Here is an 18,763-nt window from a genome sequence, read left to right as displayed (position 1 = left end):
TGTGTCACTCCAGCAGCCCCCTCCGTGTGTCACTCCAGCAGCCCCCTCCGTGTGTCACTCCAGCAGCCCCCTCCGTGTGTCACTCCAGCAGCCCCCTCCGTGTGTCACTCCAGCAGCCCCCTCCGTGTGTCACTCCAGCAGCCCCCTCCGTGTGTCACTCCAGCAGCCCCCTCCGTGTGTCACTCCAGCAGCCCCCTCCGTGTGTCACTCCAGCAGCCCCCTCCGTGTGTCACTCCAGCAGCCCCCTCCGTGTGTCACTCCAGCTATCCCCTCCGTGTGTCACTCCAGCAATCAATGTCAATCAGGAGAGCCGCATCAGGACAATGGAAGAGCCGCATGTTGCTCAAGAGCCACAGGTTGGCCACCACTACCCTAGGGTATAGGGATTCCTTCTCACAGGCAGTAACTGCTTGCTACTGACTCCTCACACAGATACAGGATACCCCTAGTGTGCATCTCTTACACCTACCCCCAATACCTGCTGTACATGTTACACACACACAGGAGACCCCCTAGTGTGCATCTCATATTTTAATTTTGAATGGTAAGCTTTTAGACATAAAGTATCTCTACAGTAGTGATGTCACATCTAAACTTTTGCCCTTCACAATTAATATGTCCTCCTCACTGATCAGCACCCTGCCCCTAGAGTGGACACTACAGACCCGTTGGCACAGGTATATCAGGCACCTAGCCATGCAGTCTCCATTTGTAAACATTTGTGATACAAAATGGGTCGTTCTGAAGAGGTCAGTGACTTCAGGCGTGGCGCTGTGATGGGAGGCGTGGCGCTGTGATGGGAGGCGTGGCGCTGTGATGGGAGGCGTGGCGCTGTGATGGGAGGCGCTGTGATGGGAGGCGTGGCGCTGTGATGGGAGGCGTGGCGCTCTTATGGGAAGTCACCTTTGCAATAAGACTGTTCATGAAATTTCATCCATGCTGGATTTTCCACCATCATCTGTAAGTTAATGACTGCTAAGGCGCATAGTGCGTAAAAGTCGCCAACGCACTACCATTGGTGTAAGCACAAACACTGTGCAGCGGCAGCTTAGTGGGATGGGTTACCATGGCCGAGCAGCTGCATGCAAGCCTCACATCAGCAGTGCCCAGCATGGGCCGGGGGAGCGTAAAGCACCGGCGTGGGCCGGGGGAGCGTAAAGCACCAGCGTGGGCCGGAGGAGCGTAAAGCACTGGCATGGGCCGGAGGGGGTGTGAAGCACCAGCGTGGGCCGGAGGAGCGTAAAGCACCGGCGTGGGCCGGAGGGGGTGTGAAGCACCAGCGTGGGCCGGAGGAGCGTAAAGCACCGGCGTGGGCCGGAGGGGGTGTGAAGCACACAGACACTGGACTGTGGAGCAGCGGAAACGTGTTATGTGGAGTGATGAATCGCGTTTCGCTGTTTGACAGTCAGGTGGGCGAGTCTGGGTTTGGCGGATGCCGGGAGAACGTTACCTGCCACAAAACTATCCGTTAATACAATATATTGGGATACATCCTAAAAATTACAAATATGACAGCATAGATATATAATTGGCTCAATCAGGTTGGCACTTATATATCTGAACCACTATTTGTTCTTATAACCAAACTATCAATATTATACTAATAATTTTTATAAAAAAGCTCCACGGTTTTTTGCAAACATAATAGACAAACATACAAGTTCTAGATGCCAGTATATATGTTTCCTTATTCAACTGGAATTAGACAGTCACATCTCCACCAATCTGGTGGCTATTTGTTTTAGATTAATTCTCCTTAGATGAGTGCAGCTTGTCCAATACTGCAATTTGAAGAAACATATCTGTAGTGCTCTTTTGCTGCTATCTATATATAGGAGCATTTAATGCTCCTTCTCCCTCAGAAAGATCTGGATAGAAGACCACGTGGCCACCGTACACAGCTGAACAGCCGAGGCTCCACGGCTAGCTGCCCACGAGGGGCCCACAGACCGAGTAGAATGAGCCTTAACAGAGGCTGGAACAGGCAGGCCCGCCTGCGTATAAGCCTCAGAAATAGCCAAACGAAGCCATTTAGCCAAAGTTTGTTTGTTGGCAGGCCAACCCCTCCAGTGAAATCCAAAGAGGACGAATAAGGAATCCGACTTCCAAATGGAACTATTCTTATCCCAGAATAAATTCGGAGAGCCCAGACCACATCCAGGGAGACCTCACCAGCCGAGAGATCAGGTGACTGAAAGGCCGGCACAACAATTTCCTGATTTAATGTGAAGGTTAGAAACCACCTTAGGAAGAAAACCCGGACGAGTGCAAAGCACCGCCCTGTCCTGGTGAAATATCAGAAAGGGAGGACGACAGGAAAGCGCCCCCAATTCTGACACCCTCCTGGCCGAAGCAATCGCCAGGAGAAAAATAGTCTTAACAGTCAACTACTTGAGTTCCACCGAGTCTATCTGTTCGAATGGAGGGCCCGAAGCACTACCGCCAAATCCCAAGGAGTCACTGGGGGAACAAAGGGAGGCTGAAACTTGAGACCACCCTGGAAATAGGTGCGGATATCTGGTAGTGGAGCTATCCTTCACTGGAACCACACAGTGCAGACACATGAACATGAAGTGAGGCGTAAGCCGAGGTCCGAACCAGACTAAAGGAACGCCCAAATCCTAGAAACACTTGATGATCGTAGTTTCTCGTCTCACACCACTGAAAATAGGTATGCCCCCTACTGTGGTAAATCCTGGCCGAGGCAGGTTTGCACGCCTGCAGCATCGTGCTGATGACCGAGCTAGAGAAACCCCAGGACCTTAAGCTGGATGTCTCAAGAGCCACGCCGTCAAAGACAGACTACCCATATCCGGGTAAAGGCAGGGACCCTGAGACAACAGGTACGGACGTTGAGGCAGAAGGAACGGAGCGTCGTAGGATAGACTCCGAAGATCTGAGTACCAAGGACGTCTGGGCCAAGCCAGAGCCACCAGCAGAAGCATGCCGCCGTTCTGTTTGAATTTCCGAAGAACCCAAGGAAGTAGGGATATCAGAGGGAATAGATTCGCAAACTGGAAGGTCCATCTCACCGACAGAACGTCCACCAGGCTTGCGTCTGCATCTCTTGCTCTGGACCCGTACACGGGCAACTTGTGACGGGATGACATGAGGTCCACCTCCGGCAGTCCCCACTTGTCCACAAGCAGTTGAAATACCTCTTGGTGAAGCGACCATTCCCCAGGATGCACGTTGTGACGGCTGAGGAAGTCCGCCTCCCAATTGAGGACTCCATGAATGAACACTGGCTGGAAGGTGGTACTCCGCCCAAGACAGAATGCATGACACCTCTGTCATTGCTGCTAGACTGCGAGTGCCCCCTTGATGGTTAATGTACGCCACCGTGGTGGCGTTGTTGGACTGAACCTGCGCGGCTTTTCCTTTAATAGCGTGACCTGACAACTGGAAGGCCTTGTACACAGCCTGAAGTTCCAGAATGTTGATCTGGAGAATTGCTTTTTCAGCTGTACAACGGCCCTGAAGTGAAAGTGGACCTGTCACTGCACTTCAACCCTGGAAACTGGCATCTGTTGTGAGAAGAACCCAGTCCGGGATCAAAAAGGGGTGACCCATGGTGAGATGAGATATCTGAAGCCACCAAGCTAGAGACAGGCGCACCTCTGGAGACAACACCAGCATCTGAGTCCTGATCCGGTGTGGTAACTCATTCCATTTGGATAGAATCAGCCCCTACATGGGGCCTGGAATGGAACTGGGCCTACACCATGTCGAACGCTGACACCATGTACCCCAGAACCCTCATTGCAGGACGCTGGAGCTAGAGAGGGTACTTCCGCGCGTGCCCTACGCTTGGGGGTGGGGGGCGTGCCCGGCACTTACGGACACGCCGGGCAGCCCCCAAGCTCTGCATACAGGTAGAATAGATGCCGGGCGCAATGCGCCCAGCGTCTATTCACCGGCAGTGACAGGGTCACCGCACATTTCCCCATCCGTGGGACACTGCGACCCGCGGGAGAAGACTGCACCCACAGGCTGTCTTAGCGGGGCGCTGCGCAGTGAGGGCAGGGTGCTTTGTCCTCCAGAAGGAGGGCAGGGCACAGCGCCCTGCTAAAACAGCCTAGCGGGAACGCTAGGTTCACCCGCCTGAGGGCGACCCTGAAAGGGGATGATAGACTGCTGAGTCACCTGAGGAGACTGTATATATAGGTAACCCCGTATATGGACTGACAGTCTGAGGCCAGGGGAAGACTGCAATAATTGCGATATACCCAGCGTGGCCGGAGGCCAGCCCCACGTGTACAATGGCGGCCGCGGCACTGAAGGGGTTAACCCCAGTGCTGCGGCGCCTTTTTTAAATACCCAAATAGGCGATAGGCGCCCTGTATTTAATGTCACCGGCGCTAGGCGCCGAGTGGTTAATGTTTTATGTTGCCACGGCAACGTGTTAACCCCCCGGCGTACTGCACCGGGGGTGGGGGCTTTATGTTGGTGCCGCAGCCCTGGATCATCTCCGCCGGCTGCGGCAGAGCGACAGGAGGGCCCAACGCTGGGGACCGGGAGCCTGGCTCCCGGGCGCCCCAGCTCCACAGGGATGCCGCTGGTCCTTCCTTATGGCGGCCAGGCAGGGGAGGGCAGGGCGGGATGCTGACCGCTGGGGACCGGGAGCAGAGCTCCCGGCGCCCCAGGGCAGCAGGAAGCCGCTGCAGCCAGGACAAGTGTCCTGGACTGCAGGGCTGAGCACCGCACGGGGCCAGGTAGCCACACGCTGGGAATCGTGAGCGCTTGCACCCCGTGCGGAGGGAGAGGCTGTGCACGGGGCCACACGCTGGGATCCGGGCATGCCGGTTCCCAGTGTAGCAATGCTGGGCTGTCCAGGGAAAAGGCAGCAGCCGTTGGGAGACCGGGGAAGCCGGCTCCCAGGCCGTGAACCAGGGCTGGAAGCCGACTGCTGGGGGCTGGGAGTGCAGCTCCCACCGCCCCAGCTACCTGGCAAGGTGGTAGGCGCCGGGGGGGGGGGTCTGTGTGTTGTGCTACAGCCCCCGGGCCACCTCCGGAGATTGCAGGGCTAGGGGAGCCGAGCGCTGGGCACTGTAAAGTATACAGACAAATCAAGAGTGTTTATAAAATGTAATATAAAAGGTGTATGCAGCACGGAGCCAGGGAGAGCCGTCCCGAGCTGCAGTGCTGCTGTGTATTTCAACGTGTGATTGTATGTATTTTAAGTGTATAATTTAAGAAAAGTGCACTGTGGTCTGTGGAGGTCCAGGGGGATCCGGAGCTCTCTGTGGGCTGTTGGGTCCCCCAGCCTCCTCCCTAGGGGAATAAAATGTCCTCCTATGCAGCCTCATGCCTGGAAGTGGTATGAGGGGGTGCATAGGAAGCTAATGCAGCCAGCTAAGTGGGTTTACGGAGCTTCAAATCGCTTCCCTTCCAAGGTCAGGAATCCGTGCCCGGGGACCCTGCTTGCCCACCTCTGGAGCTCAGATTCAGGCAAAGGCGGCTGGGCTGGTCCCTTAGCAGATTCCTGGAAATAGGGTTTTGGAGGGAAACCTTCCCCCGGCCCTAGACGAGCCAACTCCTGGGTGGTGACCAAAACCCCAGGTAGTCTCAGGCTCAGGGGAGTGACCACTTCCCACTGTCCATAAGGGACAATGTTAAACGTGCATGTGGCCAGCACATGTACAGGTCATGCACTTATGATGATTGGTTGGAAACCACAGGGCAGGCTTACCCCCTGTGGTAATGTGTATTAGAGTGGCATAAAAAGAGGGACTGTGAGCCCTGTGTGTGGACATCTTTGAAAATCCTGTGTGGAGGAGACCTGCTGTATGATTCCTGTAACATCCTGTATGCTGATATTCCCCCTTCAATTTGAAGGGAGGGTCTTTTTTAAGACTTTGAGCAATAAACATCTTGCCTGACTTCAATTGTGCCTCAATCCTGCGACCAACAGAATTGCGCAAAACGCTATTCTGTTCTCCTGCTGTTCTGGGTAAGAGCTTCGTGTCTCCAAGTTCAAGCTCTCTGCCAGCTACCGTGCAGACCTGGTCCATTGCGAGGGATCAGGAGGAATCAGCCAACACCAAACAGGAGGTGTGTCCGCAGCTAGTCAAACGCATACGCAGCAGAAGCGGTTCCAGGCGCCGACGTAGGAGCCTGACTGTACGTAAAAAGCGGTTCCAAACGCCGATGGTACAGTTAGGTGGTGGCAGCATCGTTACACGCCCACGGCGCAGTGGGCAGAGTCAGTGACAGGCGGTCACTGACGGTGAGTGGGAGTCCAAAAGCGCTAACCCGTGACCAGGGACGGCCTAGGCGAAAGGCGTCCGGTCACACCCTGCGATGGGAAGATGGCTGGTTATGGTAACCCCATATGGGGGAGAACAGCTGGGACCTTGAGGTGATCCGTCACGGAGGCCAGCACCTGAGAAAACTCCGCCCAAGGAGGGTCCTGTCCCGTAGTTGGGGGGTTGGAGGGACCAGGTTACTGATGGCACCTCACACACAGCCCATCCCATCATAAATCCTCCTTACTGACCCCTGCAGCGCAGCATCTGCAGGAGAGCAAGTGAGAGCCGCGGAGCGCTCAGCTTCCTCATCAGACATGGCTGACTATATAAAATGATATATACATACGTATACACCTTGGCCATAATTATGCTAAAAACCTCTATTGATTGCAAAAGTTTATTACATTTATATATAATCAGTAATTTGGAGTTGTGCACCTGAGATTTGTCTGTTCTGTGCCAGCAATTAGTCTCATCAGGTAGCACCTCCCTATATATATATTATAGCTTGTGGTTTGGCACTAGCCAAAAGATTTGTTGCTGGTGGGTGCCTTCTTGAATAAGCATATACAGCAGGTTTTTCCTTGGGCAGCGTGTGAAGCCCCCTTGGAGAGAATGAAGCGGCGCTCCACTTGATGAAAAAACGGCAAAGTGTATTAAAACAGCGTATGATACACCGTATAAGTCGACGTTTCAAGGCCTCCTCGGACCTTGTCTTCAGGACCAGTGTAGTCCAGGAATCTTTCCTATATACTCCATTTATTGCACACCTGAGGGAAAGGAGACCCCCCTCAGCCTGGACTAGCACCCCTTCCTTATTGGTGTAAAAGCATGGAGTCTGGTAATGTATACGCACACTGGTACAGTGTTCTCCCCAGAAATATTTTCCAGCCGGGTGGCATAAAAAAGTAGCCAGGTGGGGGCCTTCGGAATTATGCGCGCCAGGAAAAGGGGTATCTTCCTTACCAATCCAGCCCGAAAGGTCTCAGGCTGCCCCCCCACTGGCTCTCAGTCAAAAGTGCCCATTATGCAGTGCCCCCTGTAGTTTAGCTTTGCCCTTATGCAGTGCCCCCTGTAGTTTAGCTTTGCCCTTATGCAGTGCCCCCAGGCTGAAGTAGTGCCCCTATGTAGTGCCCCCAGACTGGCCCCTTATACAGTGCCCCCGGTAAGCAGCCCAGCCGGCTCCCTTCGTGGCTGCAGCAGCCAATCCGGGGCCCCTGTGTAGTAGTGAGAGGTACACTGCTATGTGTGGGGATAGTCGGGGCCCCTGTGTAGTAGAGAGAGGAGCAGTAACACTGCTATGTGTGGGGATAGTCGGGGCCCCTGTGTAGTAGTGAGAGGAGCAGTAACACTGCTATGTGTGGGGATAGTCGGGGCCCCTGTGTAGTAGTGAGAGGAGCAGTAACACTGCTATGTGTGGGGATAGTCGGGGCCCCTGTGTAGCAGTGAGAGGAGCGGGTACACTGCTATATGTGGGGATAGTCGGGGCCCCTGTGTAGTACTGAGAGGAGCAGTAACACTGCTATGTGTGGGGATAGTCGGGGCCCCTGTGTAGCAGTGAGAGGAGCGGGTACACTGCTATGTGTGGGGATAGTCGGGGCCCCTGTGTAGCAGTGAGAGGAGCAGTAACTGCTATGTGTGGGGATAGTCGGGGCCCCTGTGTAGCAGTGAGAGGAGCAGGTACACTGCTATGTGTGGGGATAGTCGGGGCCCCTCTGTAGTAGTGAGAGGAGCGGGTACACTGCTATGTGTGGGGGTAGTCGGGGCCCCTGTGTAGCAGTGAGAGGAGCGGGTACACTGCTATGTGTGGGGATAGTCGGGGCCCCTGTGTAGCCGTGAGAGGAGCGGGTACACTACTATGTGTGGGGATTGTCGGGGCTCCTGTGTAGCAGTGAGAGGAGCGGGTACACTGCTATGTGTGGGGGTAGTCGGGGCCCCTGTGTAGTAGTGAGAGGAGCAGTAACACTGCTATGTGTGGGGGATAGTCGGGGCCCCTGTGTAGCAGTGAGAGGAGCGGGTACACTGCTATGTGTGGGGGTAGTCGGGGCCCATGTGTAGCAGTGAGAGGAGCGGGTACACTGCTATGTGTGGGGGTAGTCGGGGCCCCTGTGTAGGAGTGAGAGGTACACTGCTATGTGTGGGGGTAGTCGGGGCCCCTGTGTAGTAGTGAGGGGTACACTGCTATGTGTGGGGGATAGTCGGGGCCCCTGTGTAGCAGTGAGAGGAGCGGGTACACTGCTATGTGTGGGGATAGTCGGGGCCCCTGTGTAGCAGTGAGAGGAGCGGGTACACTGCTATGTCTGGGGGTAGTCGGGCCCCTGTGTAGTAGTGACAGGAGCAGTAACACTGCTATGTGTGGGGGATAGTCGGGGCCCCTGTGTAGCAGTGAGAGGAGCGGGTACACTGCTATGTGTGGGGGTAGTCGGGGCCCCTGTGTAGCCGTGAGAGGAGCGGGTACACTGCTATGTGTGGGGGATAGTCGGGGCCCCTGTGTAGTAGTGAGAGGAGCGGGTACACTGCTATGTGTGGGGATAGTCGGGGGCCCCTGTGTAGCAGTGAGAGGAGCGGGTACACTGCTATGTGTGGGGATAGTCGGGGCCCCTGTGTAGCAGTGAGAGGAGCGGGTACACTGCTATGTGTGGGGATAGTCGGGGCCCCTGTGTAGTAGTGAGAGGAGCGGGTACACTGCTATGTGTTGGGATAGTCGGGGCCCATGTGTAGCAGTGAGAGGAGCAGTAACACTGCTATGTGTGGGGGATAGTCGGGGCCCCTGTGTAGCAGTGAGAGGAGCGGGTACACTGCTATGTGCGGGGGTAGTCGGGGCCCCTGTGTAGCCGTGAGAGGAGCGGGTACACTGCTATGTGTGGGGGATAGTCGGGGCCCCTGTGTAGCAGTGAGAGGAGCGGGTACACTGCTATGTGTGGGGGATAGTCGGGGCCCCTGTGTAGCAGTGAGAGGAGCGGGTACACTGCTATGTGTGGGGGATAGTCGGGGCCCCTGTGTAGCAGTGAGAGGAGCGGGTACACTGCTATGTGTGGGGGATAGTCGGGGCCCCTGTGTAGCAGTGAGAGGAGCGGGTACACTGCTATGTGTGGGGATAGTCGGGGCCCCTGTGTAGCAGTGAGAGGAGCGGGTACACTGCTATGTGTGGGGGATAGTCGGGGCCCCTGTGTAGCAGTGAGAGGAGCGGGTACACTGCTATGTGTGGGGATAGTCAGGGCCCCTGTGTAGCAGTGAGAGGAGCGGGTACACTGCTATGTGTGGGGGATAGTCGGGGCCCCTGTGTAGCAGTGAGAGGAGCGGGTACACTGCTATGTGTGGGGATAGTCGGGGCCCCTGTGTAGCAGTGAGAGGAGCGGGTACACTGCTATGTGTGGGGGATAGTCGGGGCCCCTGTGTAGCAGTGAGAGGAGCGGGTACACTGCTATGTGTGGGGATAGTCAGGGCCCCTGTGTAGCAGTGAGAGGAGCGGGTACACTGCTATGTCTGGGGGTAGTCGGGCCCCCGTGTAGTAGTGAGAGGAGCGGGTACACTGCTATGTCTGGAGGTAGTCGGATGAGGGGAACGGGCTGGGAAGATGTCGGATTGGGAGCAGAGAGCGTGGGCCTTTCCGGTGATCTGAGTCTGATGCGATAAATGTCACATTACGGCTTTTGCAGACTTTGTGCTGGTTCTCCAGGTTGGATCCAGTTGCTCATCTCCTGTTTCTCCATTGTGTCATCTTTACGCCGTGTTTCCTGTCTCCTCCGCCAAGTGCGGCTCTGAAAGCTGATCCCCCTGCTCACACATGGTTGTGATTTGCTGGGTTCTGGGGGTGTGATGTATTTGCCACTGGTAGCGGTTTGGCGTTCATCCAGCAGAGGAGGGGAAGGGGGGTCTCGGAGACCCCAATGACTGTTTACAGACGACTGTGTGATATCCTGGAATCTAACACCTCATTCTGCGTCATCCCAGTAATATGTCCAAATCCGCGCACGGGTTTCATATCGGCTTTGGCTCTCTAGCAACCTCTTCAGACATAGCCAGCAGGGCAGGCTGAGCGGCCTCCTGTAAGGGGAAGGTGACCAGCCGCAGCTCTCAGTAGGCCTTTATGGCACCCGATCCCTTATGGGGTTCATTTTTAGGGTGGAGGGCTCATGGTGGTCTCAGCCAGGTATCACTACACTTGGAGCATGAAGGACTGTGATAACGGCAGCAAGGGGACTGTTGTCCCGGACCATGGCTGCTCTCCATCTGTAATTCCTTTCCAGCCAGAGGGGGAAGCCAGGACCGGGGCGAAGCTTCTGGAGGGGCGAAGCTTCTGGAGGGTGTTTTTGTGTCGGGGAGAGATTAATCTTTTACATACACCTGTGCGGGGAATAGGCAGCACCTCATTCTCCCTGGCACTGCACAGAGCAGAGATCCATCCCATCCCCCCCCCATCCGCTTAGTGCCATACAAAGACCTCACCCTATACTGGTTTATAGAGATTGGGTATTACCCTCTGCTGTGTAATGTGCATGTACTGAATATAAGGAACCCCGAGGCCCATGCAATGTGTAACATCAGACCTGAAAAGATCTGTATGCTGAGTACTCCCATTACCTTCATCTGAGTACTCCCATTTTCTGGACATGTGATTGGACATAGTATGAATCTAATGAAATATGGGAGATGTGCCACCCTCACTCCCATATTTTATATCTTACTGTAGGTGGTCCGGCAGCCTCTGTGCGTACACTAGATAACTCGCCTTTAGTGTGCAGGGAACCTTTACTCTAATCATAATAAGTATCACAACTCTTTGCTGGATAATGGACGCAACCCGTATTCGAGGATTGGCGAGACCTATTTCTGAGGCGCCGAGTCCAATGTGTCAGCGGTATTCACCAGGGACCCTCGCAAGAAGGTATGGACTTGTTTGAGTCCAACACAGGTCGCTGCCCTCAGGATAGGTTCCCCTATACAGGTGCTGGTGTACTCTGGATGGAGCGGAGAAGACTTTCAGTTTAGTCAACAGGCCTGGTCAGTACCAAACGGACAAGACTGCACCAGGGAGCCGGCGTATGAGGGGTACGGAGCGTAGCCAAGGTCAGAACCTGTATACCAAGCGCAGTACCAGGGAGCAGACGTATGCAGGGCACGGAGAATAGGCAAGGTCAGTGCCCCCATATAATGCCCCTGTAGCAGTGCCCCCATATAATGCCCCTGTGTTAGTGCCCCCATATAATGCCCCTGTAGTGCCGCTTGTGCAAAAAAAAAAAACCACTTACCTTAATCCTTGCTCCTGCATCTGCCGCCATCCTGTCCACCCGGCTGCTCCTCGGAACTATGGGAGAGACGTCATGACGTCTCTCCCATAGTGCGCATGGGGAGAGCCAGAAGCTGGAGTTCAGAAGAGAACTCCAGCCTCCGGCTAACGCTGCGCTGCGTGGAAGGAGCTGGGCGCCCGCTGGTAATAACATCTCAGCGGGCGTCCGGCTTAGAGCCTTCCTCCGACGCCGGGCTGGAGGTCCCTGACGCCAGTGACTTCCATTCCTGGGGGTAATGGACGGAAAGCCGGGCATGCAATGATTAATATACATGCCCGGTTGTCCGTCCATTATACATTTGGGGTAATTTATCCCTGTTCCCCGACCAGTGAACTAGGCTGACTGTAATTTAAACGGGCCGTCTTGAGATATGTCAAGTTCTTATGATCAGTATATAATGTCACCGAAAACTTAGCTCCCTCCAACATGTGTCGTCATTCCTGAAGAGCCAACTTGATGGCCAATAGGTCCTTATCCCCGACAATATAGTTCCTCTCTGGTACAATTTGTCTGCTTTGCTCTGTCTGGTAGTATAGACAGAGATTTGTTTAGGCAGTGCTGCCGTTCTGAGCTCCCGATGGGCGACCATCTGTCCTAATCTAGCCGATCTCTTGATGAAGGTAGGATTCTTGCCTCGCTCATGTACAGGACACAGCAGGGGCTTTGCAGTTCCATGGGCAAGTTCTCAAGTCTAATGCCACCAAATTCACACTCTAGACATGATCTCCTTATGGCAAAGTCTGTTGGCTCTCTATGCATGAGGGTCTTGAGAAAGTTGCTCTCGACCTTTGGGGTGGTGCAGTGCCCAGACTAGGGTATCCAAGATCCAGTTCTTACAGAAATGGGACAGGCTACACCACAGTTTGAATAGGTGATTGTAACATTTGTGAGCTGAGTCTGTTTGATCAGGGGTTGTCGTTTTGGTGGCATTATCCAGCGTTGGGCAGGAGAATGATGTTCCAGCAATGTGGACAGGTGTCCATAGCAGTGCAGACTCCGGGACGGCAGACTGTGTGGGCTGTAAATTTGCCCTCGGTGATTGTACTAGGCGACTGGGGCTTCCTTGGTACAAGGTTTCTAGCGCCTCCATTCAGATATCTCCGTATTTACAGCAGGCCATGGATAGTGAACTAAGGACCTGATTCAGAACCGCTCGCTCTGAGCGATTTTCGGCCATCTTCGCATGCATATAATTCGCAGTGCGCGTGCGCAAGCCATTTGTTGCGATCTGATTTTGGTTGCTCGTAAGCCACTATCCGGTCACTACTTCGAGTGACCGATAGCACAGTTTGTGGGAGGTAACGGGAAGGTGCTTGTGAACAGGGGAGTGGATTTGCGAATGCAGGCGTGTCAGGCCACCAAAACGCAGCTTAAAGGGCGTGCATATTTAGCAAAGTAGCGTCATTGTACACGTCACTTGCATGTATTTCAACCGGCACTGATCGCTGTGCTTGCGGCAGGGTAAGGCAACCCCAAGGGCTGCGAGCAGCTCCGATGGCTCACGATGGTCCCTATTAATCCTTCATTTCCCGAGAGATGACGTCTGTTGCGAGTGGCAAGGGGGCTTCTTCATACACTTGCGAGCGCACTTTGCCGTAGCTCGCTGACACATAGTGGGCGTCCTTACGCGACGCAGTGCGAGCACTCCATTTAAATAACCGTCCCCTTTTTGCGAGCGGGTCTGAATGAGCTCCTGAGCCTCGTCCTTTAGATGACGCTCTCGTTGTGTAGCAGGCACTCCCTCCAGTCTTATGTTGCACTTGGTGATTTCATCTGGTTTTTATGGCTCTATAACATCCGCCTTTACGTCCGCGGTCCAGGATCTGTAACTAGCGGCTCTGTCTGTCAATGAGATTATCGCACTTTTTTCAGCCTAAGGTGGTGTCAAAATTCTGTTTATATTACAATTTTAGGCTCCTGAATATGTGCAGCGATCACTTTGCAGAGTACAAGGGGCCATGTCACGCGTTTTTTAGGGCATAAAAATCAAGGTCGCACGTGTACCCGTAACCTGCACACTCAGCCATATGTGTACCCAGTGCACTGCTCCCCCCCCCCACACACACGTGTACCCGTACCCTGCAACCTGCGCACTCAGCCATACGTGTACCCAGTGCACTGCTCCCCCCCACACACACGTGTACCCGTACCCCGTACCCTGCAACCTGCGCACTCAGCCATATGTGTACCCACTGCACTGCTCCCCCCCACACACGTGTACCCGTACCCTGCAACCTGTGCACTCAGCCATATGTGTACCCACTGCACTGCTCCCCCCCACACACGTGTACCCGTACCCTGCAACCTGCACACTCAGCCATACGTGTACCCAGTGCACTGCTCCCCCCCACACACACACACACGTGTACCCGTACCCTGCAACCTGTGCACTCAGCCATATGTGTACCCAGTGCACTGCTCCCCCCCACACACATGTACCTGTACCCTGCAACCTGCACACTCAGCCATACGTGTACCCAGTGCACTGCTCCCCCCCCACACACACGTGTTCCCGTACCCTGCAACCTGCGCATCAGCCATACGTGTACCCAGTGCACTGCTCCCCCCCCACACACACACACACACACACACACGTGTACCCGTACCCTGCAACCTGTGCACTCAGCCATACGTGTACCCAGTGCACTGCTCCCCCCCACACACACGTGTACCCGTACCCTGCAACCTGCACACTCAGCCATACGTGTACCCAGTGCACTGCTCCCCCCCACACACACGTGTTCCCGTACCCTGCAACCTGCGCACTCAGCCATATGTGTACCCGGTGCACTGCTCCCCCCCACACACACACACACACACACACGTGTACCCGTACCCTGCAACCTGTGCACTCAGCCATACGTGTACCCAGGGCACTGCTCCCCCCCACACACACGTGTACCCGTACCCTGCAACCTGCACACTCAGCCATACGTGTACCCAGTGCACTGCTCCCCCCCACACACACGTGTACCCGTACCCTGCAACCTGCGCACTCAGCCATATGTGTACCCAGTGCACTGCTCCCCCCCACGCAAGTGTACCCGTACCCTGCAACCTGCACACTCAGCCATACGTGTACCCAGTGCACTGCTCCCCCCCCACACACACACACACACACATGTGTTCCCGTACCCTGCAACCTGCACACTCAGCCATACATGTACCCAGTGCACTGCTCCCCCCCACACACACACGTGTTCCCGTACCCTGCAACCTGTGCACTCAGCCATACGTGTACCCAGCGCACTGCTCCCCACACACACGTGTACCCGTACCCTGCAACCTGTGCACTCAGCCATACGTGTACCCAGTGCACTGCTCCCCCCCACACACACGTGTTCCCGTACCCTGCAACCTGCACACTCAGCCATACATGTACCCAGTGCACTGCTCCCCCCCACACACACACGTGTACCCGTACCCTGCAACCTGTGCACTCAGCCATACGTGTACCCAGTGCACTGCTCCCCCCCACACACGTGTACCCGTACCCTGCAACCTGCACACTCAGCCATACGTGTACCCAGTGCACTGCTCCCCCCCACACACACGTGTACCCTGCAACCTGTGCACTCAGCCATACGTGTACCCAGCGCACTGCTCCCCACACACACGTGTACCCGTACCCTGCAACCTGTGCACTCAGCCATACGTGTACCCAGTGCACTGCTCCTCCCCACACACACACAAGTGTTCCCGTACCCTGCAACCTGCACACTCAGCCATACGTGTACCAAGTGCACTGCTCCCCCCCCCACACACGTGTACCCGTATCCTGCAACCTGCGTACACAGCCATACGTGTACCCAGTGCACTGCTCCCCCCCACACACGTGTACCCGTACCCTGCAACCTGCACACTCAGCCATACGTGTACCCAGTGCACTGCTCCTCCCCACACACACACAAGTGTTCCCGTACCCTGCAACCTGCACACTCAGCCATACGTGTACCCAGTGCACTGCTCCCCCCCACACACGTGTACCCGTACCCTGCAACCTGCACACTCAGCCATACGTGTACCCAGTGCACTGCTCCCCCCCACACACACGTGTACCTGTACCCTGCAACCTGCATGTCATGCACACAGATCCCTCCTACATGTATGCCCTGTGCACTGCAATCCCCACCACAGACCCTGCATGCTGTACACTGACCCATACGTGTACCCGGTGCACTGCTCCCCCCGTGTACCTGTACCTAGACTCACTCCATGAAGACATGCCACCACTGATGTTGCTGTGGGTTAGTATGTGGGACCAATTCGCCCCACCAGTGCCGCCGTCTGTAAATACTTTTGTCGCTGTATTTTATATCCAGGAAGGGAGCAGTTTCCATGTCTTTGACCAGGGCTGCTTTGCCAAAGAGGTGCTCCCGAAATACTTCAAACACAACAACATGGCCAGCTTTGTCCGGCAGCTGAATATGTGTAAGTACCCTATTGTGTCTCTTCCCGCAGAGCGTGCCGCCTAATGACGTGCTCTGCGATACGGAGTGTGTGCAGTGTGACCAAGCTCCTACTCTTCTTCTTCTTTAGACGGATTCCGGAAGGTGGTCCACATAGAGCAGGGTGGTCTGCTGAAGCCGGAGAAGGATGATACGGAATTCCAGCATCCGTATTTCATTCGCGGTTACGAGCACTTACTGGAAAACATCAAGCGCAAAGTTAACAATGTGAGTGGAGAGTGTCCAGGAGGTAATGGTGGGGCCGCAGGTAGATTTTGGGAACGTGGAAGGGGGGAATGTACGTTCTGCTTCATGGAGATGTTCTAATGCGCTGAACCATGGCATTGGGGGAAATGATAACTCACCCAGGACTTCTCTCTCCTTAGATGGCTGCAACCAAAACCGAGGAAGTGAAAGTCCGTCAGGACAATGTCAGCAAACTGATATCCGATGTGCAGGGCATGAAAGGCAAACAGGAGGGCATTGACGGCAGGCTGCTAGCCATGAAACAGTAAGTTATGTCATATATATATATTCATAGTGCATATTCCGTGCACGGGCACCAGGCCTGGCGAATGCCTTACTGTGACCCTCTTTGCGTCCACAGTGAGAACGAGGCGCTCTGGAGGGAGGTGGCCAGTCTCCGCCAGAAACACTCACAGCAGCAGAAAGTGGTGAATAAGGTAAGATGATACTGACCCGCAGAGCTACGGGGCGTTTGATGTCCCAATAAGGGGAGGAGGGTAGAAGGTGCAGTACCCCAATGTCCTTTATGAGATCCTGATATGGTCAAAACAAAACTGATAAATCATGTCTGTGCCTGTATCTACCCACCCACGTGTCTGTAACATTGCGAGAGCGTCATGTTCTGGTTATTAATGGGGCTGTAATGCTGCATTGGCAGCGTAGGGTGAACTTTGGCTTGTTGAAGGGGCAGATAAAGAAAGGAGGTGTCTATGACAGGTTGAATGACAGAAGAGAGGAGGGGTTTTTCTCTGCTGAGGGAAGAGGGAGAGAGAATGTGGGGCTGTTTGCTCTATTGATGGACATGCCATGTGAGGGAAGACAACAGCATGGACTCTAACATGTTGAGGTGGCAGAAGGGGGTGTTCCTTTGTTAGGAGCGGACAAGAGAGATGGGGAAGGGTCTGTGCAGCGGGCAGGATGCTCTGTGCCGTGGTGAGATGAGGACAGGAGGCTCTGTGCCGTGGTGAGATGAGGGCAGGAGGCTCTTTGCAGTGGTGAGATGAGGGCAGGAGGCTCTTTGCAGTGGTGAGATGAGGGCAGGAGGCTCTTTGCAGTGGTGAGATGAGGGCAGGAGGCTCTTTGCAGTGGTGAGATGAGGGCAGGAGGCTCTTTGCAGTGGTGAGATGAGGGCAGGAGGCTCTTTGCAGTGGTGAGATGAGGGCAGGAGGCTCTTTGCAGTGGTGAGATGCAGGCAGGAGGCTCTTTGCAGTGGTGAGATGCAGGCAGGAGGCTCTTTGCAGTGGTGAGATGCAGGCAGGAGGCTCTTTGCAGTGGTGAGATGCAGGCAGGAGGCTCTGTGCAGTGGTGAGATGCAGGCAGGAGGCTCTTTGCAGTGGTGAGATGCAGGCAGGAGGCTCTTTGCAGTGGTGAATTGAGGGAAGAAGGCTCTTTGCAGTGGTGAGATGCAGGCAGGAGGCTCTTTGCAGTGGTGAGATGCAGGCAGGAGGCTCTGTGCAGTGGTGAGATGCAGGCAGGAGGCTCTGTGCAGTGGTGAGATGCAGGCAGGAGGCTCTTTGCAGTGGTGAGATGCAGGCAGGAGGCTCTTTGCAGTGGTGAGATGCAGGCAGGAGGCTCTTTGCAGTGGTGAATTGAGGGAAGAAGGCTCTTTGCAGTGGTGAGATGCAGGCAGGAGGCTCTTTTCAGTGGTGAGATGAGGGCAGAAAGGTATTTACAGGGGAAGCAATCGGGAAGCCGACTGCCTATATACCGGCAGCAGGCTTCCCGACTGTCTTATCCCGGCAAGGGTGAAATGCCGGGCGTCTAGATGTAGACGCCCGCATTTCCCCGACGCCGGGAGACCGGCGCCCGGCATCACGATCGTAGTGATGTCGGGCGCCGCAAGCGGACAGCCGCGGGGGGAGGGTTAGGTTTAGGGCTCCCGGGGGGGACTTAGGGTTAGGCCCCCCCCCCCGGGAGGGTTAGGGTTAGACTAGGGGGAGGGAGGGTTAGGGTTAGGCATCCCCCCCGGGGGACTTAGGTTTAGGTAGCGGGGAAGGGGGTGGTTAGGGTTAGGCACTTGGGGGGGAAGTTAGGGTTAGGCACCCCTAAGGAGGGTTAGGGGGGTTAGGTTAGTGGATACTTACCTATCCACGATCGGGATTTCCAGCGCTGTCGTGCTTCCGCTGCGTCGCACTCTGCTCCTGTCCATGCGGCCGGCGGTATTTCATACCCATTCCATTTACAGTTGTAGGTGGAGGGAACAGTGAAGAGGGACCGTTTTCGAAGGTGAAAACAGTGAGGGGTTGGAAGATGAGGAGGGGAAGGAGTGGTTTATAATATATTTATATACGTACGTTGGGTATAGTGATGGAATTCAGGAATGCAGGCACTTTATATTGGTAAGTCTATCCATAGCTGCTGCTCCTCTCTACCCTGCACCAGATGGGAACTCTAGGTATCTGTAAGCTCCACAGGACAGGATGGGGAGGACCAGAAGAGAAGAAGGAAAAGGACGATGTTCTCCTACAACGTCAAACAACAACTGTATAAAGAACAAGAGCGTAAAGTGTGGATGCCCTGAGCCCTC

The 18,763-nt window shown here is 55.0% G+C and overlaps 1 protein-coding gene across 3 annotated transcripts in view; it reads left to right on the top strand.

Moving 5' to 3' along the window:
- The window catches only part of HSF1 (heat shock transcription factor 1), an 82,739-nt gene that overhangs the window by 6,344 nt on the left and 57,632 nt on the right, over nt 1–18,763 (top strand). For all 3 annotated transcript variants that reach the window (XM_088448599.1, XM_088448601.1, XM_088448600.1), the window contains exons 3-6: nt 15,865–15,973; nt 16,082–16,218; nt 16,377–16,501; nt 16,598–16,673. In XM_088448599.1, the coding sequence (XP_088304725.1) occupies nt 15,865–15,973; nt 16,082–16,218; nt 16,377–16,501; nt 16,598–16,673 (447 nt within the window). The remainder of the gene's footprint in view (nt 1–15,864; nt 15,974–16,081; nt 16,219–16,376; nt 16,502–16,597; nt 16,674–18,763) is intronic.

The sequence above is a fragment of the Taudactylus pleione genome, unplaced genomic scaffold (assembly GCF_031769625.1).
Source record: "Taudactylus pleione unplaced genomic scaffold, aTauple2 ptg000460l, whole genome shotgun sequence".
NCBI lineage: Eukaryota > Metazoa > Chordata > Amphibia > Anura > Myobatrachidae > Taudactylus > Taudactylus pleione.
The sequence above is the reverse complement of the archived record's forward strand: the minus strand, read 5'-3'. Positions and strand labels throughout refer to the sequence as shown.